This window comes from Heteronotia binoei, chromosome 14 (assembly GCF_032191835.1).
Source record: "Heteronotia binoei isolate CCM8104 ecotype False Entrance Well chromosome 14, APGP_CSIRO_Hbin_v1, whole genome shotgun sequence".
In the NCBI taxonomy this organism is placed as follows: domain Eukaryota; kingdom Metazoa; phylum Chordata; class Lepidosauria; order Squamata; family Gekkonidae; genus Heteronotia; species Heteronotia binoei.
In genome coordinates, this window is record NC_083236.1 from 31,468,405 (window position 1) to 31,488,467 (window position 20,063).

At 46.2% G+C, this 20,063-nt stretch overlaps 2 protein-coding genes across 2 annotated transcripts; one reads left to right on the plus strand and one right to left on the minus strand.

Annotated features, from left to right (window-relative positions):
- Positions 1-3,068: 3,068 nt before the first annotated feature.
- Positions 3,069-14,023, plus strand: LOC132582239 (C-signal-like). Its single transcript, XM_060253777.1, has 6 exons — positions 3,069-3,305; positions 4,591-4,642; positions 9,068-9,255; positions 10,122-10,280; positions 11,440-11,550; positions 13,742-14,023. The coding sequence occupies exons 1-6, from the start codon at positions 3,159-3,161 to the stop codon at positions 13,853-13,855; spliced, it is 771 nt and encodes a 256-aa protein (XP_060109760.1). The 5' UTR covers positions 3,069-3,158; the 3' UTR covers positions 13,856-14,023.
- Positions 14,024-14,255: 232 nt separating this feature from the next.
- Positions 14,256-20,052, minus strand: TMEM170A (transmembrane protein 170A). Its single transcript, XM_060253744.1, is given in 4 exon segments — positions 14,256-17,037; positions 18,572-18,742; positions 19,913-20,000; positions 20,002-20,052. Coding segments are annotated over 4 exon segments (426 nt in total). The 5' UTR covers positions 20,038-20,052; the 3' UTR covers positions 14,256-16,906.
- Positions 20,053-20,063: the final 11 nt, after the last annotated feature.

The following is a 20,063-nucleotide window of genomic DNA, read 5'->3' on the forward strand; positions in this document are numbered from 1 at the left end:
AGGAAATTATTTTTGACAGGACAGGAGACAAGTAATAAGGGGTTTAGACCTAGAGGTAAGTGAGCATCAGTTTTCTTTTACTAATATATGCTACCCCACAGGAATCTGCATTCACAGGGGAGGGCTGTGGTGATTGCTCTAAAGAAGTAAAGGTGCTGGGGAAGGACTCATCACCTGCGGGTAGCTCAAGAATCATGCCATACAGGCAGTTGTTGATCTTATCTGTTTGCAGGGTGGCACTTTAGACAAGGGCTTGCATTAGTGATTTAGTTCTTCTGTTCAATCTGTGAATCATTTTAAAAGGTTGTTAAATGTTATAACTGACTGGCATATTTGATATCTTTTGGCATTTAGTAACCTCTATATTCTCTTGTCAGGAAATCGAGAGTTTTGGCCCCAATGTGCATTACTTTGCACTTGGCCACATTGAACCTCATCTGCCACGTTGACGCCCACTCACCAGAACAAGATACTGATTTCAAATGCAGACCTGCAACAGAGACTATCAGCAGAGAAGTGAACCAATCTGACCTCCAGAACTAGGTACAGAAAATCCATCATAATCTCGGCTGCCAAATTATCTCCAAACAAAATCTGAATGTACCATGTGAACTAGTTTTAGCTACAGGTGATATGATGGATATTCTTGGTGGGAATACTCTGTTTCAAATGACAGAGTTTTCTCTCCCTTGTAGAAAATTTACAAAGGACAAAGGAGATTGTATTTACAGTTTACTATTTCAATAACTGGGGAAAAGGCTTCTATGATTCTGTAATTCTGCAAACTATGAAAAACAGAGTCTTCTGGGAGGGCGTGTTTTAAAATAAAGGTAACATGGCAACAGGGAGCAGAGGAAATCCGGGAAATTACAGGCCAGTCAGTCTGACTTCAATACCGGGAAAGTTGGTAGAAACCACTATCAAGGACAGAATTAGTAGGCACACTGATGAACACAAATTATTGAGGAAGACTCAGCATGGGTTCTGTAAGGAAAGATCTTGCCTCACTATCCTGTTATGGTTCTTTGAATCATTTTAAAGAAAGCTTGAGAGACATGGAGTAAAAGGACAAGTCCTCTTGTGGATCAAAAACTGGCTAATTAATAGGAAACAGAGTGTGAGTATAAATGGGCAATCTTTGCAGTGGAAGACAGTAAGCGGTGGGGTGCCACAGGGTTCAGTACTGGGTCCCATGCTCCTTAACTTGTTCATAAATGATTTGGAGCTGAGAATAAGCAGTGAAGTGGCTAAGTTTGCAGATGACACTAAATTGTTCAGGGTGGTAAGAACCAGAGAGGATTGTGAAGCACTCCAAAGGGATCTGTTGAGGCTGGGTGAGTGGGCGTCAATGTGGCAGATGAGGTTCAATGTGGCCAAGTGCAAAGTAATGCAAATTGGGGCCAAAAATCCCAGCTACAAATACAAGTTGATGGGGTGTGAACTGGCAGAGACTGACCAAGAGAGAGATCTTGGGGTCGTGGTAGACAGCCCACTGAAAATGTCAAGACAGTGTGCGTTTGCAATAAAAAAGGCCAACACCATGCTGGGAATTATTAGGAAGGGAAGTGAAAACAAATCAGCCAGTATCATAATGCTCCTGTATAAATCGATGGTGCGGTCTCATTTGGAGTACTGTGTGCAGTTCTGGTCACCGCACCTCAAAAAGGATATTATAGCATTGGAAAAAGTGCAGAAAAGGGCAACTAGAATGATTAAAGGTTTGGAATACTTTCCCTATGAAGAAAGGTTAAAATGCTTGGGGCTCTTTAGCTTGGAGAAACGTCGACTGCGGGGTGACATGATAAAGGTTTACAAGATTATCCATGGGATGGAGAAAGTAGAGAAAGAAGTACTTTTCTCCCTTTCTCACAATACAAGAACTTGTGGGCATTCAATGAAATTGCTGAGCATTAGGGTTAAAACAGATAAAAGGAAGTACTTCTTCACCCAAAGGGTGATTAACATGTGGAATTCACTGCCACAGGATATGGTGGTGGCTACAAGCATAGCCAGCTTCAAGAGGGGTTTGGATTAAAAATATAGTGCAGAGGTCCATCAGCGGCTATTAGCCACAGCATATTTTGGAACTGTCTGGGGCAGTGATGCTCTGTGTTCTTGGTGCTTGGGGGGAGGGCAAAGTGGAAGGGCTTCTAGCCCCACTTGTGAACTTCCTTTTTTTTTTGGCCACTGCGTGACACAGAGTGTTGGACTGGATGGGCCACTGGCCTAATCCAACATAGCTTCTGTTTTTATGTTCTTATGACTGTAATCTATGCTCCAGATTAACTATTTGCTTATGTACTATCCTGCTCTCGCTGCACTGTTTTTTGCTTTTGTAATTCCATTTCTGCATTACTTGACATAATCACGTCTGATGCTTCCTTGCACTTTTCTGATTTTAGGGATGCAAGCATCCAAGTAGGACCTGGGGATCCCCCAGAATTGCAGCTCATCTCCAGACTACAGAGATCAGGTCCCCTGGAGAAAATGGGTGCTTTGGAGGGTGGACACAATAGCATTGTACCCCACTGGGGTCCCTGCCCTCCCCAGGCTCCACCCTCAAATCTCCAGCAGTTTCCCAACCTGGATCTGGCAGCCCTGCCCTCCTCCCATCCCTGCCAGTGGCCAGAGCAGACCCCTGGCACCCCTATCCTACAGCATTGCTTATTAGACCTCTCATGCTTTTGAATTACATTGCTTTATGCCCTATAATCCTCCTCAAGTTTCAGTGAGAAAGGCAGACTTTAAATAAAAGAAGCAAATGAATAAATAAGGATGAGCTACACAGCACTGTCCTCATTTGCCCCTCTAACAAAAAATTTCTGGCTACAGGCCTGGTGTCCTTCTGAATATGGATTGGGGGGAAAGGGAGGGAATCTAGTGCGCTGTAGCATGCTGCGCTTCAGGGCTTTCTCAGCCACAGATTGCAAATGCATATTTGTTTATCCAAAGCAGATTTCCTCCATGAGTCACGCCACTGCACACAGCACGAACTCCCATCTTTTGTAACGACAAACAGAGCCAACCACCGTCCCTCCCATGGTATCGCTCAGCAAAGAGGCGGGGACTGGAAAGAAGGCAAAAACTCCCCGAGGAAACTCAAGGGACCACAAGAGACGAAAAAGCCAGCCTAGGAAGGCCGCATCCGAGCTAACATCATGACCGGGGGACACATCAGAACTGTCATGGTGACCGGAGCCAATCGGGGCATCGGTATGGAACTGGTGAGGCAATTCGCAGAAATGCGCAACCCCCCAGAATGCATCTTTGCCACGTGCCGTAATCCTCAGGATGAGAGAATGCAGGTGAGAGCCAAGAATTTTTGAACAAACAGCTTTTTGGAAAGGCCGGTTTTAGAACACAGGAAAACACAGCTAGCTTTCAGGAAAAGGAAAAAGAAAAGCTAGCATGCTGCTATCTTTGCGGGCTAAAATACAAGGCCTTAGCAGCTCGAAGACAAAGGCATTACTTTGGCCCTTGGGGTGTGCCGATTTACCACAGTCAGGAAAGTCTCCCTCACAAGCCTCATTGAAAAATGTGGCCTAAAGGGAGGAAGAGTTGGCTGTAGAGCAGACGTATTCTAATTCTGTGGGAGATTGGGGCAGGGAAAGTGTTGGGCCTGGGCCAGCGTCAGCACAGCCAGAGATGAGGCAGCTGCCGAGGCCCAAAGCTTTTGGTGGAGCCCACGGCCACCAGCACTTCATCCACACACCTTCCCTACTGCCTGCCCTTTCCCTGCCTGCTCATAAGTGCCCAATACCCATGCTACCAGTCCCAGCTAAGCATGAAGCCCAGCATCATTGAGGAGGACCATGCAGTTGGTGCATGGCAGTGATGCTCCTAGTAACTATGGCAGCAGCACCTCCAACTAGGTGTGCTGCCTAGCACCATCAGGCAAAGGCCATGCAGGTGATGAGAAGGCTCACGGTTAAAGGAAGGACACACAGGCATGGGGAGAGCATGGGTACGGATGGAAGGGAAGTGTGACCAGTGGGGTGTGGTGGTAGATCGCATGGGGGCCCATTAAAACTCCCTGTCTGGTGCCCCCACAAATATGGAACTAGCCTCCTGGGGAAGAACCCACTGTGTGGCTGAATCATAGCCACTGCAAATGTCTCTGCATTCATAGCCATGTGAGGAGGCCAATCGCTATGTAGAAGCCGCCTTGGAGATATGACCAATTGCCTGGTGGGTGTGCTCTTGCAGGACCTCATTACAAAACAGTTTGAATCTACAGTATAATTCAGTAGAACTTCTGGAGGCCTGTTACTGATAAAGATTTGCAGAGCCCCTGTGTATGCTGCATTCCTGCAGAAGCATGGCATTTTGTGGCTTTAATATTTCTGATCAAGTTGCTGCTCCTTGTGGCTTGAAAGCATGTGGGCAATGCCTGCAGAAGTTTCAGCAGCTGTGGGGCATGTCAAATAGGATTTTTGGTGGTCAGGTATGGGGCTTCCCCTTCTCCAAGAATACATTCAGGTTAAATAACGCAAACATAGATAATCAGGGGCCCTAACAAAATAACTCTGTTGAGTCATTTATCTTATACCAGCTTCTTGTGATATAACATACAACCTTTTCTGATTCCAGGAGCTGAAAAAGCTGGCTGACAAACATTCCAACATTGTAATAGTGAAACTTGGTATGTCCACTGCATTCTTGTTTTTTCTTCCATTATTATTTCTTTATCCATATTGCTATGGGCGGGGGGGGGGAACACTAGGGGTGCAAACTTCTGGGAGCTGAGCTTACCCTGAAGGTCCTTGGGAGTCAGGCAAGGGAACTAGTGGAAAGTACCATTGAGTCACAGCCAACTTATGGCAACCCCTTGTGAGTTTTTTTGACAAAAGAGTTGTTCAGAAGTGGTTTGCCATTGTCTACTTCTGCATTATGACCCTGGACTTCCTTGGTGGTCTCCAGTCCATGCTCAGCTTTTGAGATTTGACAAGACTGGGCTAATCTGGGCCATCCAGGTCATGGCAAATGACACTGGTCATGTTATTTACTTCATTTCTCTCCAGTGGGGACCCAAAGTGGCTTATACAGCTTTCTTCTTCTCCATTTTATCCTCTCAACAACCCTGTGAGGTAGGTTAGGCTGAGAGAGAGAGGGAGAGTGAATGGCCTGAGGCAAGTTTCCATGGCAGAGTGAAGATTCAAACCTGAGTCTTCGAAATCCTAGTCTTTAACCACTATATCACATTGTCTGTCATGTCTCCTACCTGAGAATTGTATGTTTTCTCCTAAACAAGCGGGGCCAAAGGAATCTTTCTGGCAGGTTTATGGTAGCTATCTGGGTTCAATCCTGGCACCAATGCTGTGCCAACCAACCCAGCAGAGTGTTTCTTTAGTGATCCCATTTTTGTTCTGGCTCTGTAGATACCTTCACGCCTTCTGGCTTCATTCAGGGTGGGAAGAGGGACATTCATGAATGAAGTGCATCACTCAACACTTGATGCTTGGCCTCTGGGCAAACTTTTCATTCCTATATGCTTTGTTCTTTAGAAAAATGGGTTCTTCCTTAAGCCTATCTTCATAGGGCGGAAAGTTCAGGGCAGCTTTCACCAAGTCAAGGCCTGTTTAGACTTTATTCAGTAGCTAGGATAGTAGCTGGGGGAAAAAACTATCCTCTTGCTGTTTTTTTCCAACTCTTTTTTGAGGGGGAGAAGGGGTCATTTAGTGCTCTGTTTTTCTCCCTGAGGGGGACCCAAAGTAGCTCACAGAACCACCCAATTGAAATAAGCAGCAAAATAAACAAGAAAAACTACAATGAATTTAAAAACCCACAAACCCTTCATAGATGTTAAATCTGGTGGCCAGCTCCTAACAGTCACAGACCATCAACTGTGGCTAAAAGGCCAAGGGACCTTTGGTTCTCGGCCTTCAGTGCCAAGATGCTCATACCTCCAGCTCTATACCTGACAGACAGAAGACACAAACACAGCTGAGGTAGAGTGCAGCTGGCCAGATGTTCCCGAGCAGTTCCCCTCTCCTTGCCCCAGCTGACTCTTGTTGGGGATAGTAACATTACGCAGACAGTAGTAACCTTAAAATATTACTCTCCAAATCTTCACCACATGGGTTGATCTCACAGGGAAAGGCAGTGGGTGGACAGAAATATGTCTCTGGGCGTTTTCGCACTGACCTTCAAGTGGCGCGACGACCCTCTTCACACCGGAGGATCTGCGCGGATTTCGCACAAGAAGCGCCGGCGCACCCAAAAGAGCCGGCAACTTCCGTCGCAAAAGCCGCTCAAACGTTTTCCTGCTTCTTGGCGGTTTCCGTTTGAGCGGGTTTCGCGACGGAAGTCGCCGGCTCTTTTGGGTGCGCCGGCGCTTCTTGTGCGAAATCCGCGCAGATCCTCCGGTGTGAAGAGGGTCGTCGCGCCACTTGAAGGTCAGTGCGAAAACGCCCTCTGTGTAATGCTCTAGTTTTGGATGAATCCTAGAGTGTCTCACTGATGTGGTTGGTGGTGTCACTTCTGGGTTTGGATCAGAAGTGACATGGTGCTTTTGGTGCAACAATACTTTCCCCCATCTATTTCCCCCTCCACCCTGCTAAGCAGCGGCAGGAACAGAAACCAGATAGCAGGAGGTCTTCCACCACAATGGAAGATCTGGAAAGCATAGAATGCATACATCCTCTGGAAATTCTCCCTACCTGAATACATGAAAACATAAAACTGTCTTTATACTGAATAAGTCCCCAAAGGGGACCATCCATCACATGATGGTCCCCAAAGGGAATCTTGCCCATTTGGACAAGCAGGTTCTCTTGGGTCTCCAGTATTCCACTTCATCTCTTACCCTATCCTTTTTAGCAGGAGATGCCAGGGATTGAGTCTGGGATCTTCTGAATGCCAAGCAGATGCTCTGCCACTGAACGACAGCCCCTCCTGACACAGGAAGCTGTCAGGCCATTGATCCATCTCAACCAGTATTTTTTTGGCTGACCTGACAGCCCTCCAAGGCACCTGGCTGAGAAAGCTCTTTTCCAGCCCTGCTACCTGAGACTTGAATGGTTCAGGCAGGCATCTCAAAAGAGATTATAAACTTTGTGCAAATAACAGCACCAGTTAGATTAACTGTACTACTTCTAGACAAAAGGAACAAAGAGACTTCCCCAGAATGCCCCTGCGCTGCCACGCCTTCTGTCAATCTGTCCTCAGTGCTCTCGCTTTTCAGATATTGTTTGCTGCCCCCCCCCCCCACGTACAGCATCTCTCAGGCAACTCCATTAGCTTTGCTTGTTTCATCCTGCCTGCAGCTGAGATTCTGTTCCTCCACCCATGAGAAATGCTTCGGGTTTTGTGTTTTAAACAAACTGTCCCCACAACTTACATAACCACCCTACACCGAGTCAGAACCTCCACCCTTCTAGTTGACTTTCAGTGAAAGCCAGCATGGTGTAGTGATCAGAGTGTCAGACTAGGAGATCCAGGTTCGAATCCCCACTCTGCCACAAAAGCTTGGCAGGGCAACCAGGGCCCAGTCATGTCCTCTCCGCCTAACACATCTCACAGAGGAACTAATGGAGGAAAAGAGGATGACTTAAGTCACTTTGGATCCTCATTGAGAAGAAAAGCAGGATATAGAATCAGAGTTGGAAGGGATCTCGAGGGTCATCTAGTCCAACCCGCTGCACAATGCAGGAAATTCACAAATACCACCCCCCTCCCCCAACTTCATATAAATGAAATTAACTAAATACTCAGATGGGCAGCAGCTCTCCAGGGTTCTTCCCAACTCTGCAAGGATCCAAAACTGGGAGATGCCAGGAATTGAAACTGGAGTTTTCTATATACAAAGCACAGGTTCTGTCACTAAGCCATGGCCTCTCCTCCCCTAAAGCAAGCCACATTTGTTAAAAAAACAAAGCATAAAAATGTGGATTCTATACTGAATCAGTCTCACTGAGTTTAATAAATGTATGATTGCAGAGGATAGAAGTTTTCACCTTTATGCCAGAGATTCAGACTATGGAGTTTCACAGGGGTCAAGGGTAGGCTTATAACATGCAGTTGTCTTTAAATAAGCCTCTGGGATCTATTGGTTCTGTCCTGGTTTGAGGCTGAGGGAGTGGCTGAGGGAAGACCAGGTACACTGAGAACTTTACAGCAAACCAGTTTGCTATTCCCTTGATTATGTGAGAGGTCAGCTCTTGCTCAGGTTGCCGCAATGCTTCGATTGTATGACTATGATGGAACCCGCCCTGAGCCTGCTTTGCCGGAAGGGTGGGCTATAAATCAAATCAAATAAATACATAAATAAACCAGTTTGGATAATAACATCTATCCTGGAATCTCTTTCCTGACGCTCTATTTGTTTCCTAATTTAAGGTGCCAGCTCTTTCCTTTAAGCTTTTTCTGGCCAGAAACCCACATGCTTGAAGGATCATCACTTCCTCTATCAACCTGTGGGGCCACTAGGCTGCTTTTGAGTGTGTGGCAGTCAGTGCATTGGACTAGGAACTGAGAGACTCTGATTCTGGACCCCACTCTGCCATGGAAGCTGGCTGGGTGACCTTGGGGCAATCGCTCTCTCCCTCAGCCCAGCCTACCTCGCAGGGTGATTGTTGTGAGGACAAAAGTGAATGCTAAGCTGCTTTGGGTCCCCACTGAGGAGAAAAGTGGGGGTACAAATATATAAATAAGTGCAGTTGTGCTAACTGTGTGCTAAGAGTGCCAGCATGCAGGCTGGAGAGTCCTGACTCAGCCCGGCTCTGGGCTTTCTCAGTGGTGGCTTCTGCCCCTTGGAATGGCTTTCCCTGTTGGCCTTCAGAGAGCTTCATAAGGCAGAGCATTTTAGGCAGGTACAGAGATACCATGATGGATTATTTGGCTCTTCTACAATATTTTGCTTTGATAAATGTTTTCACACTATCATGTTTCATTTCCAATGTATTTTTTGTCAGCTACTTTGATGCTTTCACTGAGGGAGAAAGTGCAGGATATATATTCCAAATGGGAAGAGATGTGTTTATGTCCAACCACCCAAAGGCATACTAGACAGCTCTAGAAATGGACCTAAAAAATTTCCATGATTAATTCCTTTACATCCCCACTCTAGAGGTCACCGACGAAGAGAGCATCAAGGCTGCTGCAAAGGTAGTCGAGGGCCACTTGGCCGGAAGAGGGCTCAACCTTTTGATAAACAACGCTGGCGTCATGCCCCCGAGCACACTGGAGACGGTGGACCAAGAAGACATGCTGAGTGTGTGCAAAATCAACCTTGTTGGGCCAATGCTGATGACCAAGGTAGAGTTTTGTATCATGCTATGTTCTGGGGCAGACCTTCTCCCGGAAAGGAAGAAACTACAGAGTGAATACACCAGTAAAATCCAAAGAGGGATCCCCAACCTGTCTTTTAGCCACAATGCAGATCTGGCCTTCTCCCATTGTGGCAACTGAAACAACAGGTGTACATCTAACACCGAATTCTGAACTGGAGTTCAGATCAAAAAACCCACACAATGGGGCCAGGTACAGCAATTGGGGAGACATTTCTGCACACCTGGATGTGCAGAAAAACTTCATTTGAAAAATTGTGGTGTTTTAACCCCATCCACCTTCAATGAGAGATCATTAATGGCAATTTGGGACTGCTTAGCAATGCTCCACATGAAAGAAGGGAAAGTAGTGGTAGCTGGATGGGAAAAGGGAGAGAATATGACAATGGGAAGTCTAGAGAAACTGGAGGAGGCAGATGGATTTTCCCTCCCTTGCAAGTCTTGTGGGTCTCCGCTTACTCCACTGTGCAGAGAGCCATTTTGGTGTAGTGGTTAAGAGTGCGGACTCTAATCTGGGAGAACCAGGTTTGATTCCCCACACCGCCACATGCAGTTGCTGGGTGACCCTGGCCAAGCCATAGTTCTCTCAGAGCTGCTTTCTCAGCCCCACCAACCTCACAAGGTGTCTGCTGTGGGGTGAGGAAGGAAAGGAGATTGTAAGCCACTCTGAGACTCCCAGGGAAGGGCGGGATATAAATCCAATCTCTTCCTCTTCCACCAGCAAAACATGTGGGCTGGACATTCATTTAAATGTCAATTCGCTACATTAAAACAAACTAAGATGTTCCGCAAATGAGGGAAAGACAATTGTAGAAAATAACTTTCTCTCTACAGACATTCCTGCCTTTGGTGAAGGCAGCTGCCAAGCAGAGCAAGGAGAAAGGACTGTGCTGCAGTAAGGCAGCTATTATTAACACTTCCACCATCGGAAGCTCCATGGGAACCCCACCCAGCATGAAAGTCTTCCCGGTCATCTCTTACCGTTGTGCAAAGGTAACTCAGCAGGCAGTAAACCTGTTCCTACCTCCTGGCTTTCTAGCTAATAAGTGGAAAGATACTAGGACAGCCAAAAATCACATTTTTAAAAGCAACGTCATTTATAAAAGCTTCCGTTTCCAGACAGGCTTCCGTTTCCAGACAGGGCGCACTTTGTTTGGCAGAATGCACAGAAAGCCAAGGTGGTGTAGTGGTTAGAGTGTCAGACTAGGATCTGGGAGACATGGACTCAAATCCCCACTCTACCATAGAAACCTGTTGTGTGACTTTCAGCCTTACACATAAACTCAGCCTAATTTCCCCTCACAGGGCTGTTGTGAGGAAAAAAGAAAGGAGAGCTATGTAAGCAGATATGGGTCCTCACAGGCGGAGGAAAGAGAAATCTAAATAAACAATGCCAATGAATTTAGGAGTGGCTCCACAGCTTTGTCCTTTCAGGACACTGCCACTTGTACAGTAGTAAACAATGTAGGTACCATACAGTCTCATATCTCCTGTAGCTTTTTATAGAAATGAAAAAGCACAGCTGGTGTACAAAAGAACCATCAAACCTACTTGTGTTTTTTTTTAACCCCATGTCATAAATTGTATTTATTTATTTTTTTTTAAAAAAATCTGTTTTTTAGAAAATTGTGCTACAGTGAAGCATTTTGAAGTGCTCTGGGGAGACAGAGCTCCTTTGCATAACATGGAGAATATCTATCTCATCACAGAGAAAGCTTTGTAATTATTAATGCATTTCTTCTGCCTCATCAGACAGGCTCTGGGTGGCTGGCTGGCTACTGAGTGTCTGGGTACTGTGAAACATAATGTCTTCTGCCATATTATTTTTTGGGACATTTTCTACCCCCAAGATAAATTTGATAGGAACACAGCCCAAGGCATAATATGTGAAAGCTTATTCAGAAAGCAGTAGCAGGGTTAAATAACCACATTAGATCACACACTCACCTGCATACCCTGAGTTCTCTGCAAACATTTCTGGCAACATGCCTGTGGATGATAATGTAAGTTAGCCTGACATCATGGGACTAAGGAGATACTTCCACCATGCCCTCGCCAGCCCACCCTTTTCACAAATGCATGAAAGCATCTTGCAGCTGTTGTGCATCAGGGTTCATTGAGTAACCTCCAGCATTCTTCTGATTGTCTCCAGACTGCACTGAATATGCTTACCCGGTGCCAGGCACTAGAATACAAAGATGACGGGATCCTGTTTGCTGCAATCCATCCAGGCTGGGTGAAAACTGATATGGGGACTGAAAAGGTACCATCCACAAAAGCTTGACCTGTAGATTATTGGCCTTACAATGGTTTTCCTCCTTTCTCCGGGGACGGGGACAAAGGGTGGTGGCTTGGCGAGCAGACTTCCTTGTGGCATCCACTTATATGTGGAGTGCCGCAGGGAGCCATTCTCTCACCAACATTATTTAACATCTATATACGCCCCCTTGCCCAGATTGCACGAAGTTTTGGGCTGGGTTGCCACCAGTACGCTGATGGCACCCAGCTCTATCTGTTGATGAGTGGCCGGCCAGTCGCTGCCCCTGACCAGTTGTCTGAGGCATTGAGAGCCGTGGCTGCGTGGTTACAACAGAGCCGGCTGAAACTGAATCCAGCTAAGATGGAGGTCCTGTACCTGAGTCGGGGTGGGATGGGTATCAGCATCAAGCTCCCAGCTTTGGATGGTGCCACATTGGTGCCAGCCCAACAGGTGAAGAGCTTAGGAGTGACCTTGGATGCCTCCCTTTCCAGTGAGGCCCAGATCACGATGGTTGCCAGGTCTGCCTTTTGTTATCTTTGGCAGATCAGGCAACTAGCACCATATCTATCCTCCCAGGACCTGGCTACACTGATCCATGCAATGGTCATTTCCAGACTAGACTACTGTAACTTGCTTTACACTGGCTTACCCTTGAGACTGATCCAGAAACTGCAGTGGGTGCAGAATGTGGCGGCTCGCCTGCTGACTGCACCACCTTTATGGGTGGGCATTCGGCTGGCACTCCACAATCTGCACTGGCTGCCCGTTGAGTATCGGATCCGCTTCAAGGTTTTAGTTCTAACGTTTAAAGTCTTACGTGGCCTGGGACCAACATACCTGCGGGACTGTCTCCTTCCATATATGCCCAGGTCATTACGTTCGGCCTCCCAACATCTGTTGGCCGTCCCTGGCCCAAGAGATGCCCACCTCGCCTCAACTAGGGCAAGGGCCTTTTCAGTCCTGGCCCTGACCTGGTGGAATCAGCTCCCTAAAGAGATCCAGCCCCTACCTGGCTTATTAGCCTTCCGTAGGGCCTGTAAAACGGAGCTGTTTCGCCAGGCTTTTAGCTGAGGCTGCGAGCATCTATTCTTGATCAGGTTGGCCTCCCCGGACAGCACTGTCATCTGTGCTAGGAAATGGAATAAAAACTGCCATCTCTATGAGATATCATGATGTGAGATGGCTAGGCTGGGCAATATGTGATGACATGGTAATCTGAGTGCTTTTGAGTTGACTGTTTATAGAATGTTTTTATTGTATTTTATTGTTTTGTCATATGTTGTACTCCACCCTGAGCCCTATGGGGAATGGGTGGAATAGAAATATACTAAAATAGTTATGAGGGCCCCTGGTCTGTTGAGCCTATGGGCCCTTTTGGAATGTTGTGATCAGAGAGCAGGAACCACCATGACATGGCTGCTTCAGGGGTCAATCACAAAATGGCTGCCATGGGAAAGCTGAGGCCAATCATAAAAGGTCAAGGTTGCAAGCCAAGCTTTCTCCTAAGATGGGGGCAATTGTTCCCAAATTGGGTTCTCCCTAAACACAACGGTGATGGGCTCCTGAGCTCTTCCAAAGGCCTTCCTGCTTCAAGGAGAGAGGACAAAGTCAGCATTTGACTCTTTGCTTTGATGATTATTTGCTTTACCAATGCAACTAGGGTTGCCAGCTATGAGCTGGGAAATACTTGGGAGATTTTAGGGGTAGAACCTTAGGCAGGTGAGGTTTGGAGAGGGACTTCAGTGGGGTATGATGCCATAGAGTCTACCTTCTGAAGCAGCTATTTTCTTCATGTGAACTGATCTCTCCAGACACAACTGGGAGGTTGGCACCTATGGGTGTCATACTGGGGAGGACTGTACATATGGCAAGGGGGAGGGGGAAAAACCAGGAATTGCTGACCAGACTAGAGACTTGGTGGTATATTTTGAACCAACGTAGGAAACAGTCTTCTTCTTCCCCATGACCCTGCTCAAGTAGGCAGGAAGATGATGACATCTTCAGTAGCATTTTCCCCATCCTAGAGTCTGCAGCTTTTCTTGCATACTCACCATGGGCCTCCTTCACCCTCTTAAATGTCTGACTCCCTGGTTCCAAAGAACATAATTGTTTCCTAACCCCACCCAGCTCCCAAGTCCTCTAGTAGCAACTTAGACCTTTTTTCCCCCCTTTTCCACTGTTTAACCAAATGCAGGCAGAACTGCCAGTGGAAGAAAGCGTTCATGGGATCCTTAATATGCTCTCCAACCTCTCTGAAGAACAAAGTGGGCGATTTTTGAATTGGAAGGGCGAGTACGTTTCTTGGTAAAAGAAAATTGGGCAGAAGCTCAACGGAAGAACCCACCAACGTGTGACAAAAAAGCAACAGCTGGATCTCCCTTTTGCCTGCTTTACAATTTAAGAGGAACAGCATGGCCTAAAATTCTTTGCATAATAAAAATGTTAGGAAGCACAACACCAATGCTTCCAATTCTTATAATAAGTCTCCTCAACTTCTTTGTGGACTGACAATAAGGTCACCTTTCAATAGGAATTCCCCACAGAACAGTTGAAGAACCTTAGACAGAATGTTCTTGAAGAAATCAGATTCCAAGTTGGATTTCAGAGTGCTAGATGAACCATGCAAAAGGATGAAGTCCTTCTGAATCAAACTATCTGAGACCCACAAACAGGTGTTCCCGGGTACCATAAAGACACACTGCTCTAGCTCACAGGAATCAGTGGGGATTTTATTAGTAAAATATATCAAACACGGAAGTGTCAGTAGAAAAATAAAAACCTGATATTAGCAGTACTGTTCTTCCTGTCGTACAAAGGTTTGTTCACACATCACAGCAATCAGCGGAGTACAAAGTTTCAGATGCGGTCTCAGGGCAGCTCAGGAAAATCTCCATCACAGACGAGGAGGGCCAACAGTGGCAGATCTTGGGACAGCATAGCTTGAAAGATATATTAGGCAAAGATCACAACCATAACACATGGTATCCTCTTGAGTTATTCCTTGAGTTATTCATTTAATGCTTCATTACATTTCAATACATTTTCCAAGGAATCCCTTGCAAGTGCCACAATTCTGCAGGCGTTTTAGTAAAAGGGCAGCCTATCCCACGATCAGGATGAGGTGAGCGGAGGAAACGAAGGAGATTCCTGTCCATTGTAGGGTTACATAGACTATTATTCTGCTGGTCAAGATACTGGTTATGGCCCTTGCTGAGGGGGATTGTCCTCTGTGTCCACTAAGGCCGCAATCCAAACATTTAGGAGCAAAGCAAAACAGATTTGATCTTGGAGTGGGGAAAAGGAGGGGGGGGGAAATGTTTTCAACCACTGGATCAACAAGGATTTACAAAACAAACTAACAGGATCAAACTGCAGTAGCTGAAAAAGAAACAAAAAGCAGGAGAGAGAGAAATAACAACAAAATAATAGTGACTTTTTTCAGATGCAGAGAAAGGAAGAGCCACAGACAATAGCTATAAAGTGCTCCAGCCCATCCTAAGGCACAAAAAACCCACAACCACAATGATCGGAGGATCTCACTAAATGATCCTGATTGTTATAGAGACATGAGAGGAAAGAAGCAGCCTTTCCTAACTAGGTAGTCTGCTGCCAGCAACCACTGAGTTGCAGACTATGCAATTTACGAAGTTTAGAGCTTCTAGACAGGGCAGCTGAATTGGGGAAGGCAGTGAATAGTACAATGGAGAAATAAATATAGGTAAGGGGAAATCTGATTTTAAACAAGAATGTATGCCAAGAGCCAATTCAAGGAAGGGTTGGAGATGGGGGTGCTTTGAAGTGTCTTACTACAAAGTCATCATGCGAAGATGATGTACAGATTGACACAGTGAAGTGTTTCTATCCAAGAAACACCACCCATGTACCAAAACCATGAGAGGCCTGTATAACATACCACCACCACCCATCCCCACATGGCTTGTTCCTGTCAGCTGTTAACAGCCTCCTCCAGAAAGAGCTGGCACCAGATCTTTAAAAGACATTCAAGACACTGGTAGGATTCATGGCCTCATGGCAGGTGAGTAAACGCCTGAACTAAACCCCTGGAGAAATAACTTCTGGGTTCCCAAGTAGAAACCAAATTACCTTCACTCAAGGAATAGTCAGGTTTCTAAGACTAGTCACTGGAGAGGGGAAAGGGCAAGCTGCTCAGGCACTTATAGGCCCCAAAATTCACTAAAGGTCCCCTGGGGTGAGGTCCAGTTCACAGATACAATTGCTAGCTGCACAGCAAAACAGTGACCCTGCACGAATGTCTTTGAATTCAGGCAGATACACTTTTTTACCCAAACAAGATTAAGACAACGGATTATCACAACACTGCTCGCATAAAAGAAGTGCTAAAAATATTTCACAGCTTAACAATAGAAAGCGTGCTGGGGTTTAGGAACCAGTTACCATAGCATTTAATAGATTTCATCCTATTGTTTACCTTGCAAACAAGACACAAAACACCTGTCTGCAAGCTTCAATAGAGCAGCATTTGCAAATCCACTGTTTTTGAGGTAGCGGCAGAGAATATCTTGTATTAAGACAGTGGTAACTGGAATCTGAAGAATGTCTTGCCCGAAGAAGCAGTTCGGTGTGTCCCGTAGAGCTTCCAATTCACATTTCTCCCTATAAGGGGCGTGAGTTCATTAAAGTGCATCTCCCTTACACAAATTGAGTTCAGTAGTAAAGTTGCTCAGAGGTAAGCATCCTGGGATACTTTTAGTTACTACAAGATGATCTTCATGTCTGTTCACTGAATTCACACAGATACACAACATCCCACAAAGACACGCCCCCCCACACACACACACTTGGCACTTAAGGTTACAAAAACAGTATAATTTTTAAAACACGTAACCAGCGTCTGTTTCAACCAGCTTTATAAGACAAGCTGATAGCCTGTTTGACAGCAGAGCTGGATGTGAAAGCTTCCAACCCATTGGGCAGCATTCTAGAAAGATTTAAAAGCATTTCATCCTTCTCACCCATTCATGCGCACACAGTCATTCCATCATACTAACTGGCCAGAAGACAGAGACTGAGCAGCCTCAACTGCCTTAAAACATCATTCGAAGCTCACAACATGAGTGCATGGAATAGTCTTCCTTGTAATCGAGGGCTTTGCCTGATTAGAGATAAAAGGGCCACTCGAACACAGGATCCATGGGCAAAATTCTCCAGCACAAGCTTCAGCGAAACAAAGGGCAGCTGGTCCCCGAGTGCCCTTAGTCTAAGTATGACTCCCATCAGGCTTCAGCAGGAGCATGTCTTTGCTTACTGAACCCTTTGATTTCTTCAACAACCAGGATCGCTGCTTGAAGCTGCCCTGGCCTCCATTTCCAAAGCACCGCTAAAGGGTGGCTAAAATCCGTAAGAAGGAAATTATCACCACGCAGCAGGACTGCCCCACGCCTAACATCAGGGCCACAAAGGGAGTCATCTCCTTCCCAGCAGCTCTGTAAACACCAGCAATTGCAGCACCTGTAAAGAAGGTGGAAAGGGGAGAGAATATGGAATTCACAGCCCACTTACTCTCTCCCATTGTCTTTCCATTCCCACACAACAGCAACAAAAATAAACCCTACAGATCAACTTCCACTTTTTCTGATGGTTTCAGCCATAAAACTGGCACACTGGATCAGACTGATGGCCTATCTGGTTTAGCACTTTTGACAGCAGCTAACAAGAAGCAGATTGCTCTGACCTGGATGGCCCACACTAGACCAATCTTGTCAGATCTCAGAAGCTAATCAGGACCGGCCCTGGTTAGTACTCGGATGGGAGACCACCAAGAAGTCCAGAGTTGCTTTGCAGAAGCAAGCAATCCCAAACCAGTTCTGTCTCTGGTCTTAAAAATTCCACCGTCTCAAGGTCACTAAAAGTCAGCTGTGACTCACTGGCACTTTCCACCACCTACAAGTTGCACAATGCAGCATTTGGGGACATACTTCACCTGTTTTGAAACAGCTACACTATTTGCCAGCTTCTTTTCAGCTCAGTTAATGATGTTGGTCATGACTTTCAAAGCTTTCATGACCTGGGAGGCTGAAAGCACCATCTTGTCCAATATACAGCTGTGTCCCAACTACTGTCTTCAGGTCGCCACCTGTTGGCTGTTCCTTCTACCTGCTTGCAAACCACTACACCCTGCACTTCCTCTATTGTTAACTTCCACCCCATGGAACAAAAGATTCCTGAGGAGACAATGGTTTTAGATTTTCTTTAGAAGGCACTGCAAGGCTTGTTTCATTTGCTGGGGCCTGCAATGAGGTATAGACTTCTAGGATTTTTAGAAAGATTCTTTGGGAGTGTTACTGCATTTATGTTTTTAAGCTCCAAGTTGCAAACCACTGTGAGCCACAAGGGAAAACAGCAAGGTGGAAATACTTTAATAAATAAGCAAGAACAAACAGGAAGGAGGACAATAGTTGCTGAGCTTCAGTTTCTGGCAGTCATACACTGGTTCTATTTCTGGCCCTCCTAGGCTGGAACTAGGCACTGCACAACAAACATGACATTGGGAATCCTGAGCTGGGCCCTAAGTGGTTCAAGAGAGGGCATTTGCAAGGATAAAGTGGTAAGCAGAAAAGGGGAAAGAATTTAATCTCTCTCCACACACTTCTTTTGTTTCCTTCTCATTGCTTGTCCTCACCTGAACAAGAAGTCTGGTCTTAAATGCTACACTGGAGGAAAAGCTGCCTGCAATAGGTTGGGGACTACAGATATAAAGCAGAAGACAGGGGAAGGATTAAGCAGCTCTTACTGTCTTGCTGTTGCTCCCCTCTACATGCCTTCCTTACCCATACTTGACATAGCAGAGGCAAACACAGGATTAGGATATTTGTAATCTGTTGCCAAATGTCTTTGTGCACCTGCAGCTGGGTGTTGAGAATAGCCCATCAACTGTACCAGATACATGAACAGAAATATGCGTTCCTGTTCATATCCTAGAGAAGGAGATTGTCCCAATTACAGTCAGGGGTGGGCTAACTAATCTTTTGAGCAGCCAACTTACTAGTTAATGTGCCTGCAGTTATTGGTCCCACGATGCCCATCAGCAGGATACTCACTGACATGTACTTGCCATAGCTGTGTCGCCGAAGGGTATAGAGGGCCAGCAATCCTGCAGGGATGTGGAACAGTATGGACGACACCAGAGCCCACAGGAAGACACCATACCACATCTCTGATAGGAAAGAGCAAAGAGATTTCAGTGTTGCTACACCTAACAGTTCACACCAAGATCAAGCTTCTGCAAGGGCTTATAGGAGGTGCATAGGTGCATAGTGGAATCACAATGACACATGGGGTGAAGAAATACCTCTAATAAACCAACAAAACTTAAATATATATTGGGTTTACAGAACGGCATTACACTTCTGTGAGCTAAATCATCCAAAAGGCATACCAAAAACAGCAACATCGCTCTACTGTACCTTCCAACTCTAAAAATCATATTTCAAATAGCTGATGGGCTGACCTTGGTCTCAGGCTAGTCACAATTTTATTAAGCAAGGATACACAGTCCTAAAGATTAACAAACTAAATGATTCTGAGCATGCACTACTGCACTTAAGAACATAAAAAGTACCTTGCCAGATCACAGTATTGGTTACTGTAGCATTCCCCACAAAAATCCCTCCAAACTGCAAAAGCCAAGTGGTTCTCATGCATCATTAACAAGCCACTGACTTTCTGCCAGTAACCATTTCAGCCTACCAGCACATCCAAACATAACTTTGTCTTACAAACAGAAGTCCTAGAAGATGCAACAGAAAAAATATCCCTTCCTCTCCACACCTAAATCTTTCACTAGCCCCGCCCCCCGTTTTCAAGTTCAAAGTCACTAGAAGAACCACCCTTTGATAGTGGAAAGTGCTACCAAGTTGCAGCTGACTCACAGTGACAGCAAGAGACATTCAAAAGGGGTTTGCCTCCGCATCACAACCCTGAACTTTCATGGCGGCCTTCCCATCCAAGTACTAACCAGGGTCGACCCTGCTTAGTTTCCAAGATCTGATGAGACTACTCTTTATTGGAATGCAATTCTGCCTGCAGGGAAAACTAAAGAAGGAAGCCGTTGAAGCCTGATCCAGCACCTGTTTAACGCGGGCAAAAGCAAATCAAGTGAAGCGAAGAACCTGTTGACATCTCAGCCCCTGGAAAGCGAGGCGTCGCCTCACCCCGCCCCCAACAATCAAAGACTAGCTAAGGGCGTGTCTCGAGTCCGAGTCCTACAATGACGTTGAAACAGATCCTCCGCTTGCCTCCTCACGCGTCAGCCCAATCTAGGGACCCGATTCCCCATGCGCAGTCCCGCACCCTTATAAGCCAGCCTAGGCGGCGGGGGGCCTACCTGGGAACTGGCAGAAGGCGATGGAGCAAGTAGCGTTGCCTTCCGGCGCCACCAAGCTGAGGCTGAAGATCTTCTCCAGGACTCCCGGCACGGGACCCGCCGGAAGCCCCGCCGCCCCGGTCCATGCCGCCGTCGCCATCAACTTCGCCTT